This window comes from Capsella rubella, unplaced genomic scaffold (assembly GCF_000375325.1).
Source record: "Capsella rubella cultivar Monte Gargano unplaced genomic scaffold, Caprub1_0 scaffold_1, whole genome shotgun sequence".
NCBI lineage: Eukaryota > Viridiplantae > Streptophyta > Magnoliopsida > Brassicales > Brassicaceae > Capsella > Capsella rubella.
In genome coordinates this window covers 19,502,521-19,513,203 of record NW_006238923.1, presented here as the reverse complement: position 1 = coordinate 19,513,203, position 10,683 = coordinate 19,502,521, and the positions used below count along the sequence as shown (strand labels likewise).

The following is a 10,683-nucleotide window of genomic DNA, read 5'->3' as shown; positions in this document are numbered from 1 at the left end:
CACACCTCTCCAATAACATTTAGTTCGTTAACAAAAGCATACGCTCAAAATGGCTGCCCACGTTGACTTCTTCCCCTTTTACCCACCACCGTCCCATCAACATCCTCTCCCTTCTCCATTTCCACCCCCACCGTATCATCTTCCCCCTCCTTCCCACATTGTCCCTCCACCGCCACCATCTTCTCATCCCCATCACCCACCGCCACCTCCTTCCCACTTTTCTCCTCCACCACCACCTCATCCCCATTTCCCGCCGCCACCATATCCTCGTCCCCATCACCCACCGCCTCCACCTCACGTTCTTCCACCACCACCACCGCCACCACCGGGTCATCATCATGTTATCATTGTGGTTGTTATCTCTCTAGGCAGTTTGTTTTTTCTTGCATTCCTCGCTGCCGCCCTCTTCTGCTATCTCAAGAAAAGAAGAATGTCTTCTACAAAGACTGAGATTATCAAGTTTGATGAGCACCTCAAAGTCCAAGAAGTCACAGTGCCAGGACCCCATGGCGAACCAACGAGAATGGTAATGCTCGAGGAAGACATTCATTTGGTAGAGGATATTCACAAGACTGAAAATCTTAGCCGAGCTACTCACCTCAGCTCAACTGGAGGACATGCCATTGATGTATCAGACCCCAATCATCACTTTATTGAGCACAAGGCCTAAATCAAAAGAGATGCGATGGGCCAAAATGTAACCAAGCATTTATTCTCACCATCTTAATAATAAATAACAACTTCTTTCAATTTGGACTCAAAGCTTGCAATCCTAAGCTTGATTACTGTGCTTTAAATTTCTCCCGGTTGCTAGGTTCCAAAAATATGCGTATCTCCGTCCAGTCAAAACAAATTCCATGCTAGTATGCAACAGGCTACAGCACATACAAATAAATAGTCTACACTGTCTATGCCGTTCCTTCATCTTGCTTCATGAATTCCACTTTGACAATCAGTAGACACTAAAGATTTATGATCAATGATTTTGTTTTGTCGCTTTTTAATGTCGATTCCTAGTTTACTATGTTTGACATTTTTCCATTTAGCTTACATTTTCACACGTTTCTCAATAAATTATGAAAACAAACGTTTTCAGTCTTGAAAGCAGCTCTGGCGTGGCTTCTCCCCCAAATTCACAACGTCAACTTTTGCGGGCACATGCACTATAATCATCGAGTATCGGACCACAAATACAGAAGGGTGTAGAGAGATAGAAACAGAGTTATTGCAGGAAAACTGAATAGAAGACAGCATCATGGATTAAACATGGGCATAACCAATCAGACACCAAACAATCACGGCATGTGTTTGACACTTATCATCTGTATTAACATAAAGCAAAAGTTCCTATATGAGATAGTCCAAATGTTACAGACCATAAACTTCTTGTACCCTCTAAAACACAGGATAATGAATTGCGACAAGAAGCAAATGCCCAATTTAGCTCAGGAGTTTCCTAAGTGGGGGAAAACGAGGGCATTTTCTTCAGCGGCTTATCTCTCTCATATCTCGTACAAAAACTTCTCAAACAGTTTCATGTGTTCAGATTGGAGGGCAATGGCCACGGATAAGCTGCCATCATTTGTAGGACTTGGTAGCACAAAAGACAAACCCTCGTATGGAATTCCACCAGGTCCCATAAATATGGGACGACCCCAACCAAAGTCTGCATCATAGATGGGTAATCTGGCCCAGCTTGTGATTCCCAAATTTGGGCATTTGTAGGTATGTGCACCTCGGACAAGTGCTGACAGATCAGGCTGCATCTCAAGGTAGTCAAGAGCAGACCTCAGATAGTTATCGTCCATGCGAGCTATAACATCATGAATCATCCCTGCAGCAAACCATGTTGGCTTTGATAGAAGATCCCCTGCAACGGTCAATGGTGTGGCAGTGAATATCACATTGCCAAAGTAACCAGGGGGCAGCTGCGGGCGAAGTCTGGACCTTCCATCAACTGCAACGTACAGCTTGGTCTCTTGGTCGTCTGGAAGTCCGCGCGCCTTGCCCACTGATCTCCAGACGTGGCCAGCCAACATCTCGTATGAGCTGTAGCTTATGGTGTTCCCATCCTCCTTGGATTTGGCCTTGAGAGCAACAAGCTGGTCGCGTGATAATTTGAAAATAGAGACGGTAGCATCATCAGGGGAGCCTGGTTTGGACGGGATCCTCATACTGGGGGCAGGCTGATATTCGACATGATGAAAAGCAGGCTGAGGGGGGTCCCTAGCGCGGAGGAGGGTACGGTCAATGAAGGGTGGAATGGTAAGGTCAAGACCACGGGCCATATCAGACCATGTATTGATAAAATGGAGACCAGAGAAACCATCAGCCACGTGATGTTGCATGCCAACCCCAAGGGAAGCTCCCCCACATTTAAAGAAGGTCACCTACATCAAGGAACCAGGATCAAGCTCTAAGCTAAGCTATAAATTAAAGAAAGACAAAAGTAGAAAATTGAAAGCCATCAATTTCTGCCTAACTAGTTACGAAGTGTAGTAGTTAATAATTAAGGTTGAGAGCTAGCCAGCCAAGTCTTTATTAAATTCACAAAGACAAAATCTCTCACAAAGGGAAAGATTAATGAACCTGCAAGACGAGGAGCGGGAAAGTGTGGACGCCGGCGGAGTAATCAACTTGGGGAATAAGCTGGCGGAGAGTGAGGGTGGGAGCAAAGTCGCCAAAATCGTCGATGACAGAGGGAGTATCGGCGACGACGAAGAGGACACCGGCGGCGTTGCAATCGAGCTCGATACGACCATCATCGTCTCTCTTCAAGCGACCAGCCATGGGGTAAAAGGGGACGAGGGCCTTGGAAAGAGCGTCCTTGAGGAGCTGAGGGTCAAAGAAATTGGAGGCGCCGGTGGGTCTGTAGAAGTAGACACTAGGGGTGTGAAACCTAGGGATGATGAGGTCAACGTTGGAGTTCCAAAGGTTAGTGATTGGGGTCTCGGCGGCAGGCCGGACCATGGTGGAATCTCGGATGTTAATTATCATAGTTGGTTTTTTTTTTTTTTACAAGATCAAACGCAAACAAGTTTTTATGTTTTGAATTTGATCTGAGAAATTGTGTGACAAGGGGAGGAGGGGTAGATATAATAAGTGGGTGTGGTGAGCAAAAAAAAAAAAAAAAAAAAAAAAGCGAAAGGTCGCAATCCTTCACCTACCGCCCCCCGTCCCCGCCTACTCCATCGATCTGTCAACCAACTCAAGAGTGCAAATGCGGCAGCTTCTTCTCTATTGGTCCATCTCATCACTCTGTCCCACTCCTCTTTCCGGGGGTTGGTAAACCCGCCCCGGTTACCTCCTCACCCTCTCTATCCTTTACGCTTAGGCCCAATTCACAATGGGCTCACTTCTTTAGATTTTTTTAATTGTCATATCCTGGGCCTTTCCAATGGGCATAGGCCTTTGATTTGTAGTTGCCGTTTCTATTGTCTTCTTATCCATTACATTACATTACAGGTTTTTATTTTGTCTCAAAAAAACCCGTTATGTTTCGTACCCAAGCAAACTAATGTCTATCATCAAGACTACTACTATAGTCGACAAAAAAAAAAAAAGACTACTTCTATCATAGATTTTTATATAATAATTCGATCAAGAGGCGGAAAAATAATATAATTTGGTAAATATTAATACAATAAGCAGATGAACCACTATTTTATAGTCAACTCAAGTTATGTATATGAAGGAGATAAACATTAGTGATATTACTTTTGTATTCGTTAGAAAAGTATGTACGTAACCAAGAATGCTTTAAAAACATGGTCAAACATATAGCATTATGACTTTGTCTATTTGACGTCCTTGTCCTAAATAATCATAACTCTCTATCGGTAATGGTCGTTTATAATATTAATGTTAGCGATTGGATTGCATCAGGCGTATAATATAATATCGTTGTCGTTGTGAATATTTTATACAAAGTGGAAGGAACACACGTAAGTATTTTTGCTATTTGGTTGAAAAATGAGGCAACTGGCTGATGTCATACCACCATATATACGGTTCGATTAATCAAACTTTGTTTATATATTCGGACATAAACACTTTATTAGTAACCTAATTCATTAGTTTAATGAATAGTAAAATGAACTACTGGTTATAATTGATTAAACGAGTAACGACGACGTCTAAAATGAAATGGCCAAGGCCGCGTCGTTTCCGTTCCGACACCTTTCTTTATTTGATAACTAAAAAAGAAAGACTGTGATAAAAGCTTACCCACATGGCAAAATTATCAATTAAAAAATAAAAATTAGGCTGTTAAATTCTAAAGTAAAAATCATATATTAATATATACATATATATATATTTTATATCGCATAACACAATTAACAAACAACAAATGGGAAATGGCTAGTTGGTTTACTACTCTGGATCCATCTCTCACATCTTCCTCTTTTGGTCATCGACGATGCCGAGATTAAGACGGTCCCAAAATCTCTCCCTCCTAGTTTGGTTTGTGTTCATGTCAGCTCTTTTTCATGTGGTTCGACCACAGAACCGAACCAGAGCCACTACTGACCCCGACGAAGGTCCTCCAAACTTTGCTAATTTCGTTTTAGATCATCATCAGTTCATTAAGCCTTTCTTTTTTGGTTGTTGTTGCATATATTTTGATACATATAAGTTCGAAAGAGATGTTTTTTTTGGGTGTGTTTATGACATATTTATTTATTATTGGTTTCTCCTTTTCTGGTTGAATTCAGAAGAATATATATATATATATATATATATATATATATTTTGAAATTAAAGTTAAACAAACTCTGCCATCAATTTTCAAAATTGGAAACGATTCAGCTCGGGCGTTGAACAATATCTTTCGGACGTGGAAGATAACGGCGACGAAGGACTGGAACATAAGCGGCGAACTATGCAGCGGAGCCGCCATAGACGACAGTGTCAGCATCGACAATTTAGCTTTCAATCCTCTCATCAAATGCGACTGCACTTTTGTCGATTCCACTATCTGCCGCATCGTGTCTCTGTACGTTTCTTTTCCCTCTCTCACTCACTGCCTTCCACCTGTTCGACGTATCGCCTCACTCACAAATGACTTTTGTGTGTCTCGCGCAGGAGAGCTAACGGTATGGATGTTGCGGGACCAATTCCTGATGACCTCTGGACTCTTGTTTACATCTCAAATCTGTATGATTTTTCGCACTGCTTCACCTAGCTACTTAAAACAAGTATTGCATTGGAACACACTCACCCGCTCATTTTTTTTTCTTTTCTAATTATTGCAGGAACCTACATCAGAATTTCTTGAGTGGTCCTCTGTCTCCTGGCATTGGAAATCTGACTCAAATGCAGTGGATGTAAGGCACTGATACAGGCTTGTAAATTTATGCATATGTGAGACCAATTTGCTTTTCTTTTCTTATTGTTGCGTGCGTAAATATTCTTTTTAACTCAGGACTTTTGGGGCCAATGCATTGTCCGGACCAGTTCCCAAAGAAATTGGACTGCTTACTGATTTAAGATCATTGTAAGAGGACTTCTTTCTCACCAAGGATATGATCACATTTTCAACTGCTTCTTTACTTTCCGCCCGATAGATTCTGATCATTTTATTACTTTTCTTTTTTGAGTTCAGAGCGATTGATATGAATAATTTCTCTGGTTCTCTACCACCTGAGATTGGCGATTGCAAGAGGCTAGTGAAAATGTAAGTGTATGCAATTCTTGCTTATCGTATTTCATGTGGTGATGTTTAGTACTGATTGCATCTACACTCCATTATAATCTCACTTCTCATCAAATGTTTTACAAATAGACAATGTCCATACACTGCAGTGCTTCCAGTTTATTTATTTCTCATATTTATGACAGATACATTGGAAGTTCAGGACTTAGTGGTGAAATTCCTTCATCATTTGCTAATTTGGTGAACTTGGAAGAAGCGTAAGAGTTACATCTTATTCTAATCTCCTCTGTTGTTTTTGTATCTTGCTACTCATTTAGAAACATAAAGCATATTCTTAATTGTTCAGAAGTTTTGGATTGACTTCTTTTTTCATTTGGTTTCAGTTGGATTAATGATATCCAACTTACAGGTCAGATACCAGATTTTATAGGAAGTTGGACCAAACTTACTACCCTGTGAGAAATTTTATATTGCAGCTCTTCAATTATTCAGTCTTATTTCTTTGTTTTAAAGCTATCGCTTATCAACCTATAGAGTATCGCTTAATAATCAACACCTGATGGTATATATACCACACTATATACTGAAACGTGCTTTTCTGCAGGAGAATTCTGGGGACTAGTTTGAGTGGTCCAATTCCATCTACATTTGCGAACTTAACTTCATTGACAGAATTGTAAGGGCTGAATATATGTTATTTTCTCCTTCACTTTTCAACTTGCGCTTTGTCTCGATGCCAACTGAAATCCTAAATGCAGGAGACTAGGTGAAATAAGTAATAGCAACTCTTCTCTTCAATTCATCCGAGAAATGAAATCTATAAGTGTCCTGTAAGGAATTCTATTCAGCTTTTGCCTTATGATCTTCCAAACTCCTTTTGCTGTTCACTTTCCTCTGTATCTTGACATATTTTTTAAATATCATGCAGAGTATTAAGGAACAATAATCTCACAGGCACAATACCATCCGATATTGGAGATTACTTGTGGCTACGACAACTGTAAGTCTGAGACAAGATGACACAAAGTTTTGTTTCTGGATCTTAAGATGCTTCAAAAAGTTATCATATGTCTTCTTTGTTACTAAACTGAGATTATATACTTTCTAAAACAAAGCACATATGCCTTTAATAATTGATTCTTTCTTTCTTCTCCAGTGATTTGAGTTTTAACAAGCTAACTGGGCAAATTCCAGCTTCGCTTTTCAACTCAAGACAGCTTACTCACTTGTAAGAATATATTTATTTTCCCCATCAGATGCTCTTATTCAAGATTCACAGACTAAGTGAACAGAAATATCATAACTTTCATTCAGGTTTCTTGGAAATAACAAGCTAAATGGATCCTTACCGGCTCAAAAGAGTTCATCTCTTAGTAATATGTGAGTAACAAATATATGTATAGGAATGTTTCTCTCTCTCGGTACTATGTATTGAAAACTTGTCCATATAAATTCAAAGTGCTTTACTTGCAGAGATGTGTCATACAATGATTTAGCAGGGGATCTTCCTTCTTGGGTTCGCCTACCAAACATGCAACTGTAAGTTCGAGAACAACGTGCTTATATATCATGGCACACAATACATTGTTTTGCTTTGTTGAAAATAATTTTTTTTTTTTTTTGTGTTGTGTGTGCGTTATTTTGCAGTAACCTGATTGCCAACCACTTCACCTTGGGAGGTTCTAACAGAAGGTGACTTAATGAATCTTGTGCTGCCTGAAGCTCTACGTTATTTCTATTTCACAAGCATACAACTGTTAACCAACATGCCATATTCCTCATTTTAGTACCTTTTGTTTTTTCTATAAGGGCTTTCCCCGGACTGAACTGCCTCCAGAAGAATTTCCGCTGCAATCGAGGAAAAGGAGTATGTAAGTGCATCTAAATTGTTATTCAGTTTTAGCATTGCGAATATTAGGATGCATATATATTAAAAAACATGTTGGTTAAGATACCTCTCTTTTAATGGGTGTCCAGATTTCAACTTTTTCGTCAATTGTGGAGGCCGGGATATCAGGTCTAATGGTGGAGCTATGTATGAAAAGGACGAGGGGGCACTTGGACCATCTACATTTTTCGTAAGTAAAACACAGAGATGGGCAGTCAGCAATGTAGGACTATTTACTGGGAGTAACAGTAATCAATACATAGATCATTCAGCTACACCATTTGCGAACACTTCAGACTCAGAGCTTTTCCAATCAGCAAGACTCTCTGCATCTTCTTTAAGGTATTACGGACTGGGGCTAGAAAATGGAGGCTATAGTATAACAGTTCAGTTTGCTGAGATACAAATACAAGGTTCTAATACCTGGAAAAGTCTTGGAAGGCGAGTTTTCGACATTTATGTCCAGGTCTCTACTATTACATTGAGCTTCCGCCCATATTCTTACAGAACATTAATTTTCTTCTTGCCAGTGGATTAGTTATTTTGTTTTTGTGAAGTTAAAAAATGATCATTTTGTTATCTCAAAAGTAATGAGAATATGAAATATGTCTGTAGTAGTTTTTTTGAACTAGAGAGGTCCTTGATAAGCCATGGCATACAAGAGATCATTTCTATTAAAGTATCTGGTACAAGGTGCAGCACAGATTTCGTTCAAGCAGGGGTGAAAACTTAAGATGCAACGTTTTAAGGCTCAACTCTTCATGAACTATATTCTTCTGTCAATGGTTTCTGACCTCTGATTTCCTTTTGTTTTCAGGGAAAACTTGTTGAAAAGGATTTTGACATGCAGAGAGCATCTAACAGCTCTAGTATCCGAGTAATTCAAAGAGTTTATAAAGCAAATGTATCTGAAAATTACCTTGAAATTCATCTTTTCTGGGCTGGAAAAGGGACATGCTGTATTCCGGCTCAAGGCACTTATGGGCCGTTAGTCTCAGCTATCAGTGCCACTCCAGGTATACACCAGAAACTTTCATGATATTTGTGGAGTCCTATATCTTTTCTAACTACCATCTTTTCCTTTCTGCAGATTTCATACCCACTGTAAAAAATAAGTTGCCCTCGAAATCCAAGAAAAAAATTGGTATCATTATAGGGGTCATTGTAGGAGCAGGAATGTTAAGTATCTTGGTGATTGCTATCATCTTATTCATCCGTAGGAAAAGAAAAAGGGCAGCTGATGAAGAAGGTAAATAGAAAGGCTTAGCTGTGGCGGTATTATTAAAGTCTAATCGTGAACAACTGTAACCTTCTAAGTGGTTCTTATTAATTAATTACTCTTATGCAGTGCTACACAGTCTGCACATAAGGCCCTACACCTTTAGTTACTCAGAACTCAAAACTGCAACTCAAGATTTTGATCCTTCCAACAAGCTTGGGGAGGGAGGATTTGGACCAGTTTTTAAGGTAAGATCCTACACAGAATGTGATGAGACACCTATAGGGAGAGCAGCGTACTAGAAGGTTTAAAAAAAAAAAAATCATTGGCTATTTTCTAATAATATGCATCGGTTCAGGGAAAACTGAATGACGGAAGAGAGATAGCCGTAAAGCAATTGTCAGTTGCATCCAGGCAAGGAAAGGGTCAGTTTGTTGCGGAGATTGCCACTATATCAGCTGTTCAGCATCGCAACCTTGTAAAACTGTATGGATGCTGTATTGAGGGAAATCAGCGCATGCTTGTATATGAATATCTCTCAAACAACAGTCTAGATCAAGCTCTTTTTGGTATGCTCATGACGTTTAAATGTGTCATCCTTGTAAATATTTAAAAACTGCTGTTAGCTTACACGTTACATGATTTTGGCAGAGGATAAGAGTTTGCAGCTTGGCTGGTCACAACGTTTTGAGATATGCTTGGGAGTAGCAAAAGGTTTAGCATATATGCATGAAGAGTCAAATCCCCGTATAGTGCATAGGGATGTGAAGGCAAGCAATATTCTTCTAGACTCGGATCTGGTCCCGAAACTCTCTGATTTTGGGTTGGCCAAACTTTATGATGATAAGAAGACGCACATAAGTACCCGAGTTGCAGGGACAATGTAAATATCTTGAAAACTTCACATTCAACATGGTTTTGTCACAAGGGTTAAAACTTATAGTTATTGAATGTTATAATGCAGTGGATATCTATCACCAGAGTACGTGATGCTTGGACATCTAACAGAGAAGACAGATGTGTTTGCCTTTGGTATTGTGGCTCTGGAAGTTGTAAGCGGAAGGCCTAACTCTTCTCCAGAATTGGATGATGACAAACAGTACCTTCTCGAATGGGTATCTTTCTAACTAGCTAGCAACTAGTGGCCAAAAAACAGGTTCCATATTACCAAATTTGGTGAATAATAATTGAAGTAATTTGGTTTGCGCAGGCATGGAGCCTACATCAAGAGCAGCGTGACTTGGAAATAGTGGATCCGGATCTAACATCATTTGACGAGGAAGAAGTGAAACGTCTAGTAGGAGTTGCGTTCTTGTGCACACAAACAGATCATGCAATTCGGCCAACAATGTCCCGAGTGGTGGGTATGTTGACAGGCGATGTGGAGATAACAGAAGCCAATGCGAAGCCAGGGTACGTCTCTGAGAGAACATTCGAGAATGCCATGAGCTTCATGAGTGGTTCAACGAGCTCGAGCTGGATATTGCCTGAAACTCCAAAGGATCCTTCCAAGTCTCAAGTCGAAGGTGGACGACGACATGAAACTTGAAAACTTGTGGTTTCTGTTACATTTGGTTTATAAAGCTTACATTGTAAAAATGTCAATACGACCAGACCAGACCAACGGCAGACCTTGTCTGACCAAAATTAAGTAATTTGAAATTACATGAGATGCGACTGTTTCTCCTGAAAATGTCTTTGGTCCCGTTTTTAAACATTATAATTCCTTTAAGACCATCGTTGGATTTTAGCGTCAAGGTCCAAAGGTATCGTAACGCCGCCGACGTTGTTGAAAAAACCTCCGTTGACCCGGAAACGCACCCTCGGTTCCACACGCGTGCAATCCACATGCTTTGATCCTTAAAAAGAAGATGCAGCGCGTGACTAACACGGTTTCCTGTCTCGCGAAGGAGGGATTAG

At 40.1% G+C, this 10,683-nt stretch overlaps 3 protein-coding genes across 3 annotated transcripts; 2 read left to right on the top strand and 1 right to left on the bottom strand.

The window, feature by feature from the left end:
- Positions 1 to 10: 10 nt before the first annotated feature.
- LOC111828637 (CASP-like protein 4A2) lies at positions 11 to 738 on the top strand. The gene has a single exon (XM_023777069.1). The coding sequence runs from the start codon at positions 50 to 52 to the stop codon at positions 668 to 670; it is 621 nt and encodes a 206-aa protein (XP_023632837.1). The 5' UTR covers positions 11 to 49; the 3' UTR covers positions 671 to 738.
- A 487-nt stretch (positions 739 to 1,225) lies between these two features.
- LOC17899594 (shikimate O-hydroxycinnamoyltransferase) lies at positions 1,226 to 3,135 on the bottom strand. Its single transcript, XM_006307514.2, has 2 exons — positions 2,590 to 3,135; positions 1,226 to 2,390 (listed from the first exon to the last, which is right to left on the bottom strand). Exons 1-2 carry the CDS (start codon positions 2,995 to 2,997, stop codon positions 1,503 to 1,505), a joined length of 1,296 nt encoding a protein of 431 aa, XP_006307576.1. The 5' UTR covers positions 2,998 to 3,135; the 3' UTR covers positions 1,226 to 1,502.
- A 1,223-nt stretch (positions 3,136 to 4,358) lies between these two features.
- On the top strand, positions 4,359 to 10,456 carry LOC17898658 (probable LRR receptor-like serine/threonine-protein kinase At1g56140). Its single transcript, XM_006306603.2, has 24 exons — positions 4,359 to 4,541; positions 4,810 to 4,996; positions 5,086 to 5,157; positions 5,256 to 5,327; positions 5,426 to 5,497; positions 5,606 to 5,677; positions 5,842 to 5,913; positions 6,040 to 6,111; positions 6,261 to 6,332; positions 6,415 to 6,486; positions 6,585 to 6,656; positions 6,813 to 6,884; positions 6,971 to 7,036; positions 7,130 to 7,195; positions 7,304 to 7,348; positions 7,466 to 7,527; positions 7,634 to 8,010; positions 8,362 to 8,560; positions 8,635 to 8,793; positions 8,893 to 9,011; positions 9,122 to 9,332; positions 9,415 to 9,646; positions 9,728 to 9,878; positions 9,974 to 10,456. Exons 1-24 carry the CDS (start codon positions 4,421 to 4,423, stop codon positions 10,310 to 10,312), a joined length of 3,054 nt encoding a protein of 1,017 aa, XP_006306665.1. The 5' UTR covers positions 4,359 to 4,420; the 3' UTR covers positions 10,313 to 10,456.
- The last annotated feature ends 227 nt before the right edge of the window (positions 10,457 to 10,683 follow it).

Excerpts from the sequence above, each read along its gene's own strand:
- LOC111828637 (XM_023777069.1), top strand. The coding sequence starts at position 50 with ATGGCTGCCCACGTTGACTTCTTCCCCTTTTACCCACCACCGTCCCAT.
- LOC17899594 (XM_006307514.2), bottom strand. The coding sequence starts at position 2,997 with ATGATAATTAACATCCGAGATTCCACCATGGTCCGGCCTGCCGCCGAG. Across the intron at positions 2,391-2,589 it reads TCCCGCTCCTCGTCTTGCAG|GTGACCTTCTTTAAATGTGG; the intron begins GTTCATTAATCT and ends TCCTTGATGTAG.
- LOC17898658 (XM_006306603.2), top strand. The coding sequence starts at position 4,421 with ATGCCGAGATTAAGACGGTCCCAAAATCTCTCCCTCCTAGTTTGGTTT. Across the intron at positions 6,333-6,414 it reads TTAACTTCATTGACAGAATT|GAGACTAGGTGAAATAAGTA; the intron begins GTAAGGGCTGAA and ends TCCTAAATGCAG. Across the intron at positions 7,196-7,303 it reads CGCCTACCAAACATGCAACT|TAACCTGATTGCCAACCACT; the intron begins GTAAGTTCGAGA and ends GTTATTTTGCAG.